Below are 20,557 nucleotides of genomic sequence, written 5' to 3' on the forward strand. Positions count from 1 at the left end.
TGAAAAAATATCTTTATTCATAACAAGGAATTCCAATTCCAATGGCTGACATCATTGTTCTGTATTAACAGTCTCCTACTAGCTATTTTGTTTTGTAGTCCAACACAGACAGGATCAGGTTTATAAGTATAATATTGTCACAGTTTGTTTTAATATTTTATTCTGTAGAATTCTCTAGCTTTTGTTCTGTCAACATTTCAAGAAATATGGCATTAATAAAAAATAACACATTCCCTCTTAATGTTTGATAACAGCAAAGGTCAAGAGTTATTCCATTCTATGAATAGCAAGGTCAAGAGTCATTCTGTTCTCTGTATAATGGGGTCAAAAATCATTCTGTTTTGTTTGTGATGAAGCCAGATGTCATTGTTCTCTGTAAAATATGGTCAAAAGTCATTGTGTTCTGTGTATAATGGTGTTTAAAATATAACTGATTTCTAGGTCTTTGTAAGTTTGTTCTGATATTTAGCTCCTCTGTATTTTTTATGTAACTTTTGGAGATTAAAATTTGTGTATTAGGCTATGCAATATGTATTTTATGCCTTTATCTTAAAAAACTAATTATAATATAGAAAGTTAGTTGCATCTTTATGTTCCTAAGTCATCCAAATCTTGCTGTCTACTTAGCATAAACCCTTCCTTTTGTCATTAACATGTATGAAAAGAATCACATTAAATCAACCAGTTCCACTTCTGTCTCTCAGATCTGAATAAAAAACATCAAAACACCACTAAAGATCCCAATGAAGAGACAGTAGAAACTTATAATAATCTTTTGAAACAAGCTAAGTAAAATATCTGAGTCAACTAAGAAGTTAGCATTAAGTTATAAGCTGTTAAGTTATTCGTGTAAGTATGTGAATTAAAAAACAATCATTACTTTCTAGCATTTATCAAGTACTTCTATCATTGTACAATAACAGTTATTAATTTACCTGAAGCTGTGGCAGGCCCAACCCCTTTCAGTGTTGTAAGAGCTGTAACAGCATTAGAGATGTTAGGGAGTTTTCGAAAAGCCTTTTTACTTGTTTTTTTAACTGCTGATTCAGTGTTGATTCTAACAAGGTCCATCAGACGTGGGCGGAACTTTCCTCTCTAAGTAATAAGAAATTTAACTTCACACTTACATGAATTGTATTAAATTATTACTGACCATAAAAAAAGTTAATAATTACCATTTGGTGAACATATAAGTATTTCCAGCACTCTAAAATATACAGACACTACTTCACTGTTTATTAGACAATAAACTTACATTAATCTCATAAAGCTAAGTGAAATATAATAATAAAAATATTACACTGAAGACAAGAATAATATTGCCTATATACACACCACAGCACTGAACACAAAGAGAAATCTATGCTTAAGATTTAATGTATATTTTTTACTATAATTGTGAATACCTATGGTATGTAATACACTTAGTTATATACTCAGCAAGTAAAGATAGAGAGATTCATTTCATACATAATTAAGCTTTTGTCTATCCAAGTATAGGTTAGATAGCAGGACACTGGTTCATTGTGTTGAGAATACTTTGTACTTAAACTTCACTTAAGCAACCCAAAAGAATGTTCATATTTATGCAGAATTTAGTTTTATACAAAAAATTAAAATTTCAAAACCTGCAAGGTATGAAAAATTTTACTTTATGAGAAATGTTATGAAAGGTTGAATACTTCTTTGAGATTCATTTTTAAATTACTCAAAAGTTAAGACATGGTCACACTCACAAGATGAAACCTAAATTAGCTTCTTAATAGCACTGATTACTTTATGTCACCTGCGTCAATTTTGTTTTGATGTGGAAATTCAAAATCTGAAACATGTTCTTACATTTTGTTAACTAAAATAATATTATGTACTTTGTTTGGCAAAATAAAAATTAATATAATTTGATGTGTTTTGTTACTGTTTTCAAAGATAACTTTAGTTTGACACATTAATGTTTGGAAACTATTCCAGTTGGACTTGACCAACAAAGATTGGAGACAATTTAAATATTACTTACTTGTAATAGTAAATATAAGCTGGGTTTAATTATTCACACTGAACTTACATGTGCATGTACATTTTCAAACAAACAGAAGCACTTGATGTGTAAGAATTAAGATAGGAACTGTCTGGTATGGGGCTTACAGCCCTAACAGCTCAGTCTGAAGAATATCAGTCTCAGAACACTAGTACAAGCCGAAGGATATTGGTTTCAAACCCTAATCAGAGCATAATATTGTTATTCCTTAAAAATAAATCGTTACAAATGGTGATGAAGTAAGATATATTAAAAGCTATAACAATGGCTCACAATCTGTTTCCATTTGGTTATTTGTATCAACTCTTCATGGGTGATGTGAGGGTCCTTTCTTGTATGTATGACCTTAGGAAGCTGTTCTTGATACCTAGAAGAATAAACATGACACACACCATCTTAATTAATTAATATATTCAACAGCAATATAAGATACAATACATATTTCACAAATGTTCCGATACTAATTGTAAGAAAAGAGACTTTAATTTGATAAAGTTACAAATGGATTACAATTTAGGAATATAAATAAACTAAAAAATTAAAATCATAAAGTACATTGTAATATACTTTCAACCACCTATTGATCTAAATCCAAAGTGCACTAAATATTTAAATTAGATTACCATACATCTTCTTGGTCATAGAAACCAAATATACAGTTAAGTCTGAAGCTTTTCCTTGCCAAATAAATTTGTTCACAGTACAGACAATGTAAGAAAATAAATATTAAAACCCAAAAAGAATTTTTAAAAAAACTCGCCTATTACATACAAGTAAACAACTCATGCATATCTAATAAAGAAAAGCTCTCTTACCCAAGATCAATACTCTCAGAGGGAAGGTACCTTTGAAGCATATCAAATCTATATACATATAAAAAACCTCTTTGCCTAAAAGCAGCCTTTTACCATGCATGAGGTCTCTTGTGGCAATTAACATGAAAAATCAATATGCCACAAGCATGTCTTTAATTAAAGTATGCTGATAAGTTCCATCTACTTGCAGAATTGGTTCAACACAGTATGGTGTCTGCAGGAAAGCACATACAAGAAGTTTTTTTTCAACGATCACAGCTAGTTACTAGAACTGTTTCCTGTTTTGTTTTTTTCCACCTGATCTGCATTTCAAAACTTTCTTGGATATTAACGTCCTTACAAAGACTATAATTACTTATAATGATTACGATTTTTTCCTTCTACTATTGATCAGAACTAATCAGTCCCATTTTTAGTGCTTCATGTAGCATTAATAACAAATAGTTCTATGCAGATGTAGAAATGCTTTCACAACTGAATGCTGCCAATAACTGATAAGAAGAGGAAAGCACACACAGTGAATCAGTATAATCAATAACACTCTTACTGACGTACAGTACGTATCAGTATTTCAATACAACACGTTTTAGATGTACAGTATAGTGGTGTCTTTACTTTATAATCTCTTTTGTGCTAGACTTGTTTTGAAAATATTAAAACAACTAAATATTTATCTTACCTTTAAAACTGTTCTAACATTAATAGTCAGTCAGACACCAAATGCTAAGTAAGCTAATGAATAGATATGAGAGCTTGAAATTCAATTAAAAAACCAAAACTTCTACTTAGATACCATTTACTGATATTATTAGGCAGGTAGGCTTGTATCTGTTTATTTATATATATAAATGCATGAATCATACATAAACAAGAATGACTAAATTAATTATGTTACTAATAACTTCCATATGTACAACTGTTTTCTTAATTTCAAGCGACACGCACGTAAACGTGAGCAAAAAAAAATGCCTGTTCCTTATATGAATACTTTCATATTTTTAAATTGTATAATGTTGTAATTATCTTATTTAAATGGTAATTAAGAAAATCATTTCCATTTCTGTACTAATATTCATTAGGATATCTCAATTTTGTTTTGTTCTTTTGTCATCAGTTTTACGAACATCCACATACTACAAGTGGTACAACAGTATCCATGCACATGAAAAAGTAAACTAAAGCACATTCCATCTGACATACAACAGCTCGTATACAAACACCAGAGAGCTCTTGATATAAAAAAACTATCTTTGTACACTATATTTGTTTGCTCCAAAAGAAATCTCTGATAACATGTATACTCAGATAAGATGTTCTATTCTAACAGCTCCATTAATCCTGAGCTTGTTAAAAAAAAAAAAAAGGGGGTCAAGTTGGAATAACGATAAGGCTCCTGGTCCAGATAAAGTTTAACGATAAGGCTCTTGGTTCAGATAAGGTTTAACAATAAGGCTCCTGATCCAGATAAAGTTTAACAATAAGGCTCCTGATCCAGATAAAGTTTAACAATAAGGCTCCTGGTCCAGATAAAGTTTCTCCTAGAGTTTTGAAAGAGATTAAGGATTGGGTATATTACTACCTTTAGTAAGTCCTTAAATGGTGGGTAGGTGCTAAAGGACTGATAGTGTGTTTAGGGGAAGAGTTCATAAATATTTGAATGACAAGGGTTGGCTTTGAGTTTTTCTGTGCATATGTACAGTATAGAGGTCAGTTAAGTTGATTGTACTTATAGGTGGACTAATAGGTCCTTTGTTGTCCTTAAATGTTAGAAATATGAACATTAACAAAGAATTGTATATACATGTAGGTATGTAAGTAAAATTAATGACATCAAAAGAACAACAGAATTAAAAACCAGCACGTTACAGTACTAGGAAACACATTAGTTACACATATGTTGGTTATCTCTTGCCCTAAAAAGAAAAAAGTAACATATGATTAAAATGGGGGTTTTAAGATTAATACCTATATACTAGTTGAGTTGTAGTTTCATAAATCCTTCAAAGTAATTCTTAAAAGACTAACAAATAAGTTAAGAGCAAAACACCCATAATATTTTATTTAATATGTGCTGAGTGAATATCTTAGTTATTTCTGTTTAATTTCACAAACATAAAAATTTATAACAGTGAGAACACTAGATGACCAGCATCACCCAAAATGATATCAAGCAATTTCACCTAAAATAGTAAACACAGTGTTTACAACCATAAGCAGGTTACACAATATTATTAAAATAAACAAGGTGGCAGAATAAGGTGCTAATATTCATAAAGAAAATAATAATACATAAAGCAAATTGACTGAAAATGAATTAAACTTGGAAAATCTGCAAGTAGAATGGAAACTAATGCATACATTGGGTTATTTCTTTCAACCTTTAGCTTCACATACATTTTCTTCATATACAGGTAACTATTTATCCACAGCACATGTTGCTTTCAAACACAACTACAGTTTTATGACTTCAAGTAACTTGAAAGTTGTTCAACATTTTTTTCATAAAAAGATAACTTCAGTTTGATGCACCTAATTTACAGTAAACAGACTACAGACATGTAATATATAACATCTAATTGTAAAATAACAGTGTTCTATGGAAAGAGTTTCACATATCTACTTGTTTGTTTCTACTGAAAGCTGTATTTTATACATAACACTTTTATTAAGCTATTCCAGCATTTAATGTCTTATACAATATATTTTTAAAATACACAAGTATAATATTATAGCCCTCCAGTTTTTTTTCTAACCTTACCTCTACCCAGTTGAATGTATTATGTAACTCCTACCCAGTTGAATGTATATGTAACCCCTACCCAGTTGAATGTATATGTACATTTAACTCAAAAATTTCAAATTACATCACAAAATACTAAATTCCCCCTCTTTCAACTAAGGATTTCTCTTCCAAATACAAAAGTATTCATAAGTATGTTTATATGTATGCTTAACAGACTACAACTTCCAGTTGGTTCAGAACTACAGCTGCACAATGTTTAAGCTCTGCTTGTTAGAACGTTGTCACTTTATGGTATATAATAAGCTAAGGTAGGTAAGTTTGCATGGACATGAATCACTAAATAGTAGTCTTACAGGGCATGTACAGTACACCTGTTTCACAGCTACTTCCAACTCTTCATAATGTAAATATGCATTTACTATGATTTGTAAGGCTTCTCAAGTTACATTCAGTCTATATTAAAGCCAAAAGATGGTAAAGATGAAACAGCAAAACAGAACAACAAGGAACCATTTGGTCCTTCATGGTTGCTCTTGCAATACCCATCCTTAAGAAAAGTAAATATTTAAACAGAAACTTTATTTTTCAAGGAATATTCCATTCTGTTCTTATAAAAACTGCAGCCTACACTACTATTGAAAGCAACTCATTCCCTAAGTCAATCACCCTATTACAAAAACAAAACTGTTTTAATTGGAGCCTGGCTTGTATTTTACAAATCTTAAACTCGTATCCTCTGACCTTACTGTTTTCAGAATATAGAACAACAAAACTGTATATTTTAAGCATTAGAATGAAGCAGTATTTACTAATGCACAGTAGTGAGTTAAATATGCTTAGGTTTAATAAGTTAAGCTTGCATTTTCAAGACAGCTAGATTTCATTGGTGAAGGAAAAGTTGCCAAAGTATAACTATTCTCAACTTTATTACTTTTTGTAGATCATTGTTGTGTATATATATGTATACAGATGTTAGAGTATACATGAAGCTACTGTCATAACAAAGAACATTAACCTAAATGTTTAATGAGCTCACAAAAAAATATTTTACTGTAATATTTCTTATGCATGTTTCATGGCTTTATCTGCTTTCCTTAAAATGCCAACAAAAATAAACAGTGTATACGTTCTCATTTGAAATATTTGCTTCTTCTGTCATTCTATCAATATAGCCTCTATACTTCAGTGGCATTTTATATTATAAAAATTCACCTTTTTAATTTTTACATTAGTCGTTTTATATAAAAGCTAAATTTTAATTCTGTGATCCAAGTATCTCAAGCCTTCACATTAATATCCTGAATGTACATGATTTAATGCTTTTAAGAAACAATAAACAAATTCAAAATATATTTTGCCATGAAAAAAAGTAAATGAGCAGAAAATTATATATATACTATTTTCCCGTGGGTAATTCTGTCACCTAAAATTTCATACCACAACAGTTCTAAACTTTCAACAAGATAATTAAAACTTAACTTAAAGCCTTGCATTCGGTTTTTTCTTGCAGAGAAATACTTTTGAGGATAGTTGGTTTGATTATATAATGTATATATCTGGCATTATGTTATTTCCAGCTTTTCTTTTAAAAAAATCGATGCGTATTGCTAAACTTACTTTGGATAGTACTAACTTGCTGATATTCATGTTACATTTCCTGAAAAACATGATCTGTATAGTTTTATACTTTATACTACACATTCAGTTGTAGCCAGGAAATAGTTTCACTTCCTTAAATAAACTGTTTTCACTTCAGCTGGTATATTCCTCTTTCTAATCTATTTTGGTTTTACGTACAACAAAAGTTATCAATAAACTTATTAGTACTACTACTATTAGGGTTAACCTATTGTATCGTATGGATAAAAGGAATGGTAACATACAATATTTACTTATTTTAAAAAAGGACTACGTTTCTTTATATACTGGAGATAATAATACTGAAAATTACTGCTGTTCTCCGATATTTTCGACATTACAGCTGCTACGGCTACCGACTTTCCGCCGTGATCTTCACCTCTGCGTTGAACACCCCAAAGTACGACACCCATGATCCCGTTAGCTTTCAGCGCCCACAAAAATACCTTGAGCAAACCACGTGTCCACTAGCGCGTCCAAACAACTTATTGATTACCACGTGATAAGACTTTTCAATTAATATCCGCGCGAAAGGTTCAAAAGTTGCAAACACTTTGGCATACAGCCGCAGTTTATAATCTTAACCACACAACACTCACAAAGCCCTTGTAAGTCATAGTACTAAGGTGATCGGCCTTGAAGCCTGACTTTAGCACGAGCGACGCTTCTCACTTACCATGTATCCAAGTTGATAAATTCCTCTGGCCCGTTTTTCTTCGTTCTCAAGGCAGCTTTAAGTTTCAAAACATCTTTGTAAAGAGACAGTGCATAATCCCACTGCGCCGGTGTGGCTCTCATAAAGAACATTAAAGTGGAATCATTTACACCAGCCATAATGCAACACGTACAGTAGTCACCCTTACAGACGTCGATCGTGTCCCTCACTGTTACCCAATGATAAGGCAGTATGAGACAATGAAACTAGGAAAACGTACGTAATTCCGGTTAGTGTCTATAGATGGCAGCACTAACACAACAAAAGCAGATACCATCGTTTTTGTAAAGCTGAAAAGTTAGTGTAAAAAAATAAAAATTATAAACCATGACTAAATGCACAAATAGACAGGCTGATTGTACGGTAATTGAATTTGAAATAAATAACAAAAACTAATTCACTGAAATATATCAGGCTGAAATGTAAATATGTTACTCATCACAAATGAAATAAAAATCAATTGAAGCCTTGTAAATATATATTTTTTGTTTTCTTTTGTTTTTAGTTTTTAAGGGTTGTTAATAAAGTATTATTATTATTTCTAGCAGTGGTAAAAAATGAATAAGTAAACGTAATGATGATTAAAGTCTAGATCAGACGATTTCGCGATAAACGTTATGTAAATATACACAAAATAAATAAAACCTATTCCGAGCTCTTAATAAATCTAAAACTAAGTATACAAATGTGTATTTAAAAAAAAAGGTAGTAAACGCTATAAAATACAATTTTTTTACAAATACTGAAGGAATGACAATTCGATTAATAATTCGTTGTTTTATGGAAACAATGCTAATTTGTGGTTCATGATAATTGAACAATATCAACTTAACGCTGTTTTGTGTCTATCTTAGGTTTTAGTGTTAGTTTATGAAGGTAGTTATATCAATTACATAACTTTTCAAAATATCAAATAGATTTATTTTACGTAGATTCTCAAGTTTTAATCAAGTGTTTGATCTTTCAATCATTTTACTATTAAGAAAGTCAACTTATAGATAAAATAATAAGTAGTTTATAAAACATTGAAATGCATTTATCATAATAGATTTTTAACATGTGTTTTCTTATAGCAAAGCCACAATGGGCTATCTGCTGAGCCCACCGAAGGGAATCGAACCCCTGATTTTAGCATTGTAAATCCGAGATTTTTAAGAAAAGTAAGGTTTGTAAAAATATCGACTTGGTCTTTGTTTTACCGGTAGCAAAAACGTACATGCTCGCTCTTTCAGCCGTGGGAGCGTTATAATGGGACGGTCAATCCCACTATTCGTTGATAAAAGAGTAGGCCAAGTGTTGACTAGCTGCCTTCCCTCTAGTCTTACACTGCTAAATTAGGGACGAAACGTTGTTTTATTTGTCTTTCATAATAATGTTCAGAAACAGTTTCATGGCATATGTTTATTTAATCAACTCACGTCTGAAGTTGATAAAGGAGTTAAATGGAACAAGGAACATTTGGAAGGCTTTTCTTTTTTTTAGGCATCGTATATAATTATGGTTATTTCTGTTACCGAAAGTGTACAAGGATTACATTTTTATCCTGTTATGTGTGTGTGTGTGTTTGTCAGCACGATTTTACGAAAACTTCAAGTGGATTCAAACGTTTGAACTATGACTCAACTTAGAAATGATTAATTTTTGACATTTTGGAGGCTCGAGATCATAGCATATTTATATATATATTTAAATGGAGACCGATTTTTCACATGACTTTGCTCTCTAACTCAATCAAAAATGATCGTATTTTGAATAAACCTGGTGAACATATGAAGAATATTATTCATTATTGCCTTACCAAAATGTATCCGTGTTTGTTGAAAAAAAGTTTGGTTTGTTTTGAATTTCGCGCAAAACTACTCGAAGGCTATCTGCGCTATCCGTCCCCAGTTTTGCAGTGTAAAACTAGAGGGAAGGCAGCTAGTCATCACCACCCACCGCCAACTCTTGGGCTACTCTTTTACAAATGAATAGTGGGATTAATTGTAACTGTATAACGCCCACACTGCTGAAACGGCGAGCATGTTTGGTGCAACAGGGATTCGAACCCGCGGTCCTCGGATAACGAGTCGAATGCCTTAACCACCTGGCCGTGCAGGGCTGTTAAGAAAAGGACACGTGTGGACACATTTCCATATATTTTGAGAGCTGATTATGATTAACGCTGTAATGTGGAGGTTTGCACCCTGCTGGATGCTCATCTGGTTTATAACAGACATGGAGAAAAGGTATTACGATTGGCTTGTATGCATTTCTGAACATTAAGCTGACCAGTTGTTGAGAAACACTGGTAACAATCTAGGACTTCACATTGGAAAAATTAGATACATGTATGTCACGTGAAAGCTCATCAATGTGAAAGGGGTGTACCTTACATAGGCTCCGCCTTTACACTGGATCATTGACTAATAGCAATATAACATATTCATGAATTGATGTCATCTGTTGGTGTAAATCACCAACAGTTAGTTCTGATGGAAAACCTTAAATGTAGAATCGATCACACCCTGAACAATAACAGTAATTGCAGTGTTTTTAGCTAACGGAAATAAGAAGCTGAGCGCATGTGCAGGTGGTTTTTAGGTAACAAGTTTAAATTTCTTCTTTCTTTCTTTGCTGAATTTCGAACAAAGGCTACCTGCACCAGCCGTCCATATTTTTGGAATGACAGACAAGGGGTTAAGTGGCTGGTAAACATCACCCACTCCCAGACTTGGAATACACTTTGTTTGTTTGTTTTTTTTTGGAATTTCGCACAAAGCTACTCGAGGGCTATCTGTGCTAGCCGACCCTAATTTAGCAGTGTAAGACTAGAGGGAAGGCAGCTAGTCATCACCACCCACCACCAACTCTTGGGCTACTCTTGTACCAACGAATAGTGGGATTGACCGTCACATTATACGCCCCCACGGCTGGGAGGGCGAGCATGTTTAGCGCGACGCGAGCGCGAACCCGCGACCCTCGGATTACGAGTCGCACGCCTTACGCGCTCGGCCATGCCTTAGCAAGAAACCAACTTGAGTTATTTTAGTTAGATTATATGCTGTTCTCTTAAGTCAGGGTTTGGGTTTATAATTGAGAGTTTAAAACAAGAAGTTTTTCGTACATGTTTTTTTTGGTGGGGTACGTAAAGGTACATTAATTCATCACGCTTAATGGCATTTTGAGAAACGTGGTTTCTGTTTGTTTGTTTGAAGCTCAGCACAAAAGGCTATATGTGCTCTGCCCCTTCCCAGAGGTATCGAAACCCGGTTTCTAGTACTGTAAGTCTCAGACATATCACTATGCCACTAGGGGGAGTGTTTATTCAGTTGTTATTGTTTTTTCCAGTTCCAGTAATGTACAGTATGACTGTTATCGTCTGTAACGTTCTAGATTAAACAATAAATAAAAATCCGCGGAAATTGTGTGGTTTGTTTATGGAAACGATGAAGTTATACAAGTTTATACAGCAGTCACTGAAGGAGGGAATTAGTAACGTCCACTGCACTTGGTTATACACTGTGCTTAAACACAGTCTGAATGTCTATTATAACTCTCTGTCAGGCTTGTAGTACCTCGTTATATGTAATCGGCTATGACGTCCATAATACGGTGCCTATCACTTGAAGAGATTCATCTGTTTGAGTTGAGATTTTTTTTTTTTTTGAAATAAGACACTTATTAATGGAACAAGTTCTGTACGGTCATACTGGCTTCAAGCTCTGAATTTTGTATCTAATAATATCTATTTCAAACACTTGTAGTAAACAATCCAAGCTATGAATATATACTTTCTCAAAGGTAAATAAAACTGACATTTGATGATATATGAAATAAAATGACATTTTCAAACCGATGACATAAGCTGTTGATTTCTTGTGGTAGAAGAAAAATGAGAAAGGAACAAGCAGACGAAACTTTAAAATAGGGTTAATAAAACGGGAGGTATCAAAAACAGATAAATGGAAGAAGGAATTAAAGAGAATAAGTAGATAAAATATTAAAACAAATAAGTAGAAGGATGATTGGGAATCGTTAAATGATATTTTTGCCAAATTCTTTGGGTCTCGGAGTTGTGTAAAGTTCTCAGGGAAAAACAGAAAATAAATACAAGTTTTGTGTCAGATTACGATGTTGATGTTGTTGGCGTTACTGGCTATTACATTTCCAAAATCTAGATCCTCACGTGTGGAGAAACTTGTCAGAATTATATATTCCATACTTACAGTCTTTCCGCTGGTACAGCGGTAAGTCTACGAATTTACAAGGCTAAAATCAGGCGTTCGATTCCCCTCCGTGAATTCAGCAGATAACCTTATGTGGCTTTGCTATAAGAAAAACGCACACTAATATTTTTGCAAATTGAACCAATGCGAGAAAATTATTTGAACTATATAGAGCTAATGTTCTATCGTTTTGTATTGTAAGTCTGAAACTGAAAATTATACAAATTTTCCCCTAGTATTTTATAATTTGTGTAAAATGCAATTAATACCACCTAATGCTTTCTGCCCGGCGTGTCTCACCGGTTAGCGCGCCAAGCTGAAGATGGAAAGGTCCAAGATATGTACCACAATGACATGCTTCTGAATATACACCATACTTCTAATTGTAGGGATGCTATATCTATGAAAATAAGAACAGTATTTAATTTAGATAGTCGCATAATACGCTGCTTACTGGTTGCCCTCCTTCTAGTTAGTAACTCTAAATTATGGTTGATTGACCATTAACATTAGAGATCTATGGTCTGATCGCTTGGTCTAGATGTCACATAAGGTATTGTTGAAGTTGGAAATACCCAAGTATCTACTGGCCTATATTTAAATATCAATCCCAAGTTAGATAAATCATTAAAATAAACAGTAGTGTGGTGCCATCTATTGTGACTATTGCTAAAAAAGAGAAAAATTGTGTAAACTATTTTATATACCTACAGATCAGTGCTTCTCAACCTTTTCCAATATAATTCTTCCTTATAAGTTTGCCCCTCCCAGTGGCAGAGCGATATGTCTGCGGATTCATACCGCTAAAAACCGGGTTTCGATGCCCGTGGCGAGCAGAGCACAGATAGCCTATTGTGTAACTTTGTGCTTAATTCTAAACAAACAACAGCCAGTTCGAATAAAGACAGAGAATACTGAATTAAAATGCAAACTTCTTTATGATAACTTAGATATACATCAAAATGTAACTAGAATGAATACAACATAAACACAAATATACATCAAAATACAACTGGAATGAATGCAACATAAACACAAATATATAACTAGTATGAATACAACATAAACAAAAAACAAATGTATTTATCAAACTACAACTAGAATAAATAATAATAACTAACAACTTTTTATCCTTTAATTTGTTCACCTTGATTTTGATACCACTAACCGCTGGGTGAAGTTTTGTTTGTTTAATTAAACACAAAGCTACCAGCGGCATGTCTCCGGATTTACAACGCTAAAATCAGGGGTTCGATTCCCCTCGGTGGGCTGAGCAGATAGCCCTTTGTGGCTTTGCTATAAGAAAAACACCCACCCACAAAGCTACACGATGGGCTATCTGCACTAGACGTCCCTAATTTTGCATTGTAATACTAGAGGGAAGGCAGCTAGTCATCACCACCCACCGCCAACTCTTGGGCTACTTTTTACTATCTGTAGTACTTTGTAGCTTCTAACTGATTGGCCCTCTTTTTGAGTTGGTCGCCTGGGGTGAGATTATTCTCATTTCTAGAAGTTGTCTCAGAGACTTGTACAAGTTAATATAAGTTGTAAGTTCTCTCCTTTGAATATGTCTATTTAGAATAATTTAAGAATGGTAGTATGCTGCAAAAACTTTGATTTTACATATGATGTGGTGTTTATTGAAATCATTAACGAAGCATGTAAGTGACACACGTCCAAGAGTCAGATGCAACGAGTTATGACAACTAAATGGTGAATTTATTAATGGTAAAATAGAAAATACAAAAGAAAAGTGCAATATCCCTAACATTATACATTGTGTTTATACAGCTAATTCAACTAAGTGATTTGACCACCTTTTGATATCTTGGTCTTTATTTAAGCCCATATAGTCTCAAGAAGGTTCATATTTGGACTTTGTACAGGAAAAGCCAAGTTTGTAAATGTTTCATAGCCTCTTTATCATAAAGACATAATTCATCACTTTTGCTATGTGTTTGAGATTTTCTTGTTGAAAAGTGAACCTCTTATCAGTATTTGTGCTTCTGAGAGAATAGTCTAATAGGTTAGAATATGTATATTCTCATTAGCAGTAAGGGTGTCATTGAGTTTGTGTAGCTCATTACACTGTTGCCTGAGATTCAGCCCCAAACTTGTACTGATCTCCCACCATCCTTTACTGTCAATACTATATATTGACCATAATACAGTTTTCTCCACCATTTAACTCAAGCTCTCACTGATTGTTGCCAAATAATTCGAACTCACATTAATCTGTACTTATTACACATCTCAGGCCCGGCATGGCCAAGCGTGTTGAGGCGTGCGAATCGTAATCTGAGGGTCGCGGGTTCGCATCCCCGTCGCGCCAAACATGCTCGCCCTTTCAGCCGTGGGGGGCGTTATAATGTGACGGTCAATCCCACTATTCGTTGGTAAAAGAGTAGCCCAAGAGTTGGCGGTGGGTGGTGATGACTAGCTGCCTTCCCTCTAGTCTTACACTGCTAAATTAGGGACGGCTAGCACAGATAGCCCTCGAGTAGCTTTGTGCGAAATTCAAAAACAAACAAAGAATTATACATTTCTAGCTTTCACTGTTTGTGGTCAATGTTCACTTCAACCTTTTGGTTTGGTTGCCTCTTCTCAGCAGCATTTCAACACGTTACATACACAGTAAGACTTAGAAAGTTACATTCAAAGACTGAAAGCTGGTGGGTGAAGGTTTCTAACAAGTTATTAGTTCCAAAGTGAAAGAGGGATCTTTAGCAAATTATTTTTTCAGACAGTTTTCAACAAACTCCTTAAACTAATGAAATAGGAATTAATAGAATTTGTCCGTCAGTTTGAAACATCTATAGAGTGTAAAAAACAGTAGGAATTTTTGAGAGTTAGGATAATCTCAATAAATAAATTAAGAAGAGTGGTCAGATGGTAAAAAGATTAGTGGATATATTATTAAACAATGTATAGTGTGCAGTCCAACGACGTCTACTTTTTAAACAGCAGGATTTCCATTTGCACGATATTTAATTCCAAGATTTACGGTAACAAAAGTTAGCAACTAGGTTGCGCCATACCGATTGAATAGTAAGGTTTGACTATCACCCATACAGTGCACTCATGGTTAAAAGTACGGAGCTTAATTATACGATAATGAAAAGGAAACCGTGAACCCTCAAATCACCGTCCAGTAGGATTACTACTAAGCCACCCCTGGCTTAACCAAAGAGTGTATAGTAAAACTTAGACCGCTTTTCGGTCCGGCATGGCCAGGTGGTTAGGGCGCTCCCCTCGCAATTTGAGGGTCGCGGGTTCGAGTTCTTGTCATTTCACACCAAAACACACTCGACCCTTCAGCTGTATGGGCGTTACAATGTCACGCTCAATCCAACTATTCGTTGGTAAAAGAGTAGCCAAAGAGTTTGCGGTAGGTGATGATGACTAGTCTTACACTACCAAATTAGGTACGGCTAGCGCAGATAGCTCTCGTACAACTTTGCGCGAAATTCAAAACAAACAAACTTCTCTCTTCATGGTGTAGGGCGCAAACTCAGGGCTGTTACAATATGTTGCCATGCAGCCGACGTTAAGAAATAGAAGACACTACAAGAGCCTTTAGATACGATAGATTAATATACAGCTATGATCGCTCGCGTCCATGGGTCGCCACAAGAATAAGCTCGGTAACAAACTACCACCCGACTTTGATTAACCATGTTTATGGGTCACTACTTCATACGTACGCTAACAAACTTCCACACGGCCTTGACCAAGCATGTCCATGAGTAACTTCGACACGAACACGTTTAATTAACATCACAGCATGGTTTCCTACATAAATGCATCAGTATATATATATATCACTAACAGTCACAATCATTTTCAAGACAAATTAAACGTTATGTTTGCGTCACCTAGCGTTAGGTGTCCTTGAAATAGAAGCTGTAGTGCAATGAAATCTGTCGCAGTGCATTCTGGGAACCGTCTATTCTCGGTATAATGAGGAATGAGATCTAGAACTTACCCAGCAGGACACTGCAAGGATTGGAAGTATGAACACGTCACTCCTTTTACTGACCCCTCGCTAGTACAGCGATAAGTCTATGGATTTATAACATGAAAATCAGGGGTTCGATTCCCCTCAGTGGGCTCAGCAGATAGCCCCATGTAGCTTTGCTATAAGAAAAACATACACACACACTCCTCTTGCTGGCGCACAACTTTACGGAAGGGAAAAAAAAATCCAAATCGACAATATATTCTTGGAACTTTGTGTTTATATTTGTGAATCTTAAATAACTTTCCTAGTTATATGTTAAGAAACTCTCAAACCAGTATATTCACATTCTGAAAGTAGCTTCTTCGTCTAGAGTTCACATGATAATAATTATAGAAGCATGCTCTCTCAGAACACGGGGAAAACAGTAGCTGATAATCAAATCTAACGACCAAGTGTTTACTTTACATTGTCGACTATGCATGTAATCTGTTCACACCATAGAAATTATGTTAGAATATTCTTTGATTTTACTTGTTCAGATTACAGCCTTGTAATGTTTCTATGAGGTCAATTAGATCGTTTAAAAGTTTGCGTACATTGGTTTAGCCCGAATGATAACAGTGAACTCTTTCTTATATAAACTAATACAGACCGTTGTGGTATTGAAACACGGTTGCGTGTGGTTATACAAGCATATTTAAATATAAGCTCGTGAGACTGGAAGCCATAGATAATACAGATTTACGGGTTTTGGCCTTCTGAATAAGTTACACGGTACACGTATAACATCGTTTAGCCCTCTATCCATCTGTTCATTCCAAATGAGTTAAAGTTGTTCTATAAACCATCAACAGAATTTTAAGTACACCAGATTATGCTGCAGGCTGGTGACAAAGGTCCGTTGGTGGTCTGCGAGAGGTTAAATATTGGCCAAAGAAAGAAAAAACACAAGAGGATTTGCTATGGGGGGAACGGGTGTACCCCGAGAAAACCCACATTTGCAATTTATATGAACGAAGTGAATGGAACCATTTTTAGTTTTCTTGTATGTGATCAATAAATAGTGTGTTTGAGAGGGCATTTTTCCCCTTGCGTTTTACGATACATTGTTCATATTATGAGGTAAACTTAACATCGTAGTTAAGCTCAGTATTTTTATTTAAACTGTAAATTTCTTTGTTTGTTTGTTTTATTTTAATTTCGCGTAAAGCTACTCGAGGGCTATCTGTGCTAGCCGACCCTAATTTAGCAGTGTAAGACTAGAGGGAAGGCAGTTAGTCATCACCACCCATTGCCAAATCTTGGGCTACTCTTTTACCAACGAATACTGGGATTCACCATCACTTGTAACGCCCCCATGGCTGAAAGGACGAGCATGTTTGGTGTGACAGGGATTCGAACCCGCGCCCCTCGGATTACGAGTCGAATGCCTTATTGAACGTCGAATTAGGCCTCGCTATGCCGGGCCTATAACTCTCAGGTCAATTTCCATATTTTATAAATTGACCCAACAAAGTAAAACATTTCAGTGCTTGTCACTTGAAAAGATATCTAAAGCTAGGATAAAGCTACAAAAAGCCTGTTGTGTTTATCACCGACTATAAATAAACGTCACTGTGAGCGTTTACGACTTTTCGTAAACAAGAAGAAAGTGAACCATCGCGAGTCATCATGGGTAAGTGGATTTTCAGATTGGAAGCGCTATAGTAGAAGTATAGTAAGATGTGAACTGTTAGCATATCATATATAGTGTATGGAACGTTAGACGAAGTCCTGGAAATTAAAATGAAATGTAAATTTGACACGTGATATTTCATATTTGGTTTTTAAAGGTCGTGTAGATATACGTTGAGTTGGCTGCGGGAAATAAATATAATCCAGCATCGGAGGAATAGTAAGGATATCGAAAGTTTGTTTCAGCCCTACAGTAATATATATATTGAAATATAAACAAATCGCGTTGAGAAAGCACAATGGATTGTATGAAAAGGTGCACCGTTATATTCAATAATAATTTTTGTTTGTTTGTTTTTAAATTTTGCACAAAACTTCTTTGTTTTGGAATTTCGCACAAAGCTACTCGAGAGCTATCTGTGCTAGCCGTCCCTAATTTAGCAGTGTAAGACTAGAGGAAGGTAGCTAGTCATCACCACCCACCGCCAACTCTTGGGCTACTCTTTTACCAACGAATAGTGGGATTGACGGTCACATTATAACGCCCCCACGGCTGAAAAGACGAGCATGTTTGGCGCGACCGGGATGCGAACCCGCGACCCTCAGGTTACGAGTCGCACGCTTTAACACGCTTGGCCATGCCGGGCCACAATAATAATTGATATCAACCTGGACACATCCAAAAATGATCAGTTGAGACAAGTTATATTTAACAGTAAGCACGGCTGATTATTATGATAAACAAACTGAAATTAGAATTCATGAGTCATTTCTAAGAGTTAAAGAAGTGAACAACCAATCTTCGTCTGAACTTGAAAACATTTGTTTGTTGTTTTCAGTTTCTGAACAAAAAATGTTCTTAATCTCGAAAGGCCCTATGCTAAATAAAGGGTGTGATAGTGTTGATATAGTTGGTGTATTCAATGTCCAGTCGAGAATACGAGAGCGAGTGCCATGTGTTAATACCACAGGAGGTAGGCTAGTCGTTTGGAGTCCAACTTTAACACCAGATACAAATGAATTTATTTAAATCTAGGCTATACAGTCGCGAGTGGAGAACACAAGTCACCAAAATCGAAAAAGCTGATGGTTAGAATAACGAATTTACTCGGAGAGTGAGATGCTGACAACAATTAATGCTTCAATACCAAATATTCATTTACATTCGCAGTATCGAAATTATCTGAGAAAAGCTATGCCTTAAATTCTTTGTTCTGAACGTTAATCAGCCCTTCAATAATACTCATCAAATCTGCTACTACAATGAACAAATTATCAATTAAACTGTTACCTGACGTTCGTTCGGCCATTTATGCACTTTCCAATACTTTTAAAATATCTCTCAGCACAGCGATTACTTCTTCCACAAAATGCAGTAAATCCATAAGTGGGTTGTTGTTTTTTAACATCATCTTATTATCCATATACGTTACATATCGTATTGTTATTACACTGTTGGACTAAAAATGGTAACAGTGTTATATTTACAGAGTTTTATGACTGATATTTGTCAGTCGATTTCGGCGTCTTTGTTAGCCACTGGTTCTCCTTGCCGGAGAACTAACGTTTGAGCCGAAAACAAGGTTTTATACCAATTCTTATATGGCCTTACGATTCTTCAGTTAACACCATACATTTGATTTGCAAGTAGGTTTTTTTGTCCATTGGTTTAATTTTTCTGAATCGTTCAACCAATAACAACTAGCGTGTGATTGGTAGTGGTTGCTAGTTGCTAGACGACAGCCCATTAGCGCGTATTTCTCCACGTTTTTCCGATCAAAGTTCCGCCAACATTTTTATGTGGCTTACTTCCTTCAGTTAATGAAGATAACACCAAACTTTCTACACTCTTTCTCTCTCTGCTATGCTCATGTCTGTCTAATATCAGTGAGAGAGATCGCTAGTTTCGATTTCTTCTCCTGTAACATGGACTGTATCTTGTTTCACATTCTATTAAGTTATCGTTTCATTTCTATACTTAGTTAACTGTCGTTGTAAATCTTCCAAAGAGTATATGTCAATGTGCACATCTTTTTTCTGCTTGACGAATAATCACGAAAAAGTTTTATTTCTCGTCAAAGTAACATTTGTAAGAAATGCTTCACTAACTACGCACACAGTGCAACGTGTTATTTAAACGTAGTACTGAATAACTTCGATTAGTCTTTACCGTAAATTAAAATCTTTTATGACTAGCTTCAGAGACTATGTGCTTTTGGATATCATCAGAAGATAAGATTTACTGTTAGCATTGGTGATATCTAATTGTGTTACAAAACCTTAAGTCTCATCTGATTATCTTCATACAATGATTGTTTAGTAGTTTGTATTATAGGTTTACATACGATCTTCAAAATCTATCAAAAATCGTGGTTACAAATAAAAGACCGAGCACCAATATGAATCCAGTTCTTTACTAAAACACCTGCAGTCGTTTAATGTTGTGTTTTTCATAATAATTGAAACAAACATATAACTGTACTGATGCTGTATGGTATATAATTTCATATAATTAAATAAGAAAGAAATTCGACGAACTAAACGAAACAGCAACAAAAATGGCCTGGGCTCTCAACTAAAACGTTAAGCAAGTGTGTGTGTGTACTACGTTATAGCAAAGCCATATCGGGCTATCTTCTGTGTCTCCTAAGGGGATTCGAACCTCTGAACTTAGCGTTGCAAATTCGCAGTGCTAAAAAATCGTTTGTAACAAAGGTTAGGAAACTGTGCGTCTATTTTTTTTCTTAACATAATAAACATTAAAA

The 20,557-nt window shown here is 34.6% G+C and overlaps 1 protein-coding gene across 2 annotated transcripts in view; it reads right to left on the reverse strand.

Annotated features, from left to right (window-relative positions):
- The window catches only part of LOC143238894 (uncharacterized), a 36,135-nt gene extending 16,774 nt beyond the window's left edge, over positions 1-19,361 (reverse strand). The window contains exons 1-4 of one of the 2 annotated variants that reach the window (XM_076479522.1): positions 19,084-19,361; positions 7,908-8,236; positions 2,309-2,402; positions 936-1,095 (exon numbers count right to left, since the gene is read on the reverse strand). In XM_076479522.1, coding sequence (XP_076335637.1) covers positions 936-1,095; positions 2,309-2,402; positions 7,908-8,065 — 412 coding nt within the window. In that variant the 5' untranslated portion in view covers positions 8,066-8,236; positions 19,084-19,361. Of the gene's footprint in view, positions 1-935; positions 1,096-2,308; positions 2,403-2,850; positions 3,287-7,907; positions 8,237-19,083 lie in introns of those variants that run through there. The other variant, XM_076479523.1, reaches the window with a different exon arrangement.
- Between the last annotated feature and the right edge of the window lie 1,196 nt (positions 19,362-20,557).

The sequence above is a fragment of the Tachypleus tridentatus genome, chromosome 13 (assembly GCF_004210375.1).
Source record: "Tachypleus tridentatus isolate NWPU-2018 chromosome 13, ASM421037v1, whole genome shotgun sequence".
NCBI lineage: Eukaryota > Metazoa > Arthropoda > Merostomata > Xiphosura > Limulidae > Tachypleus > Tachypleus tridentatus.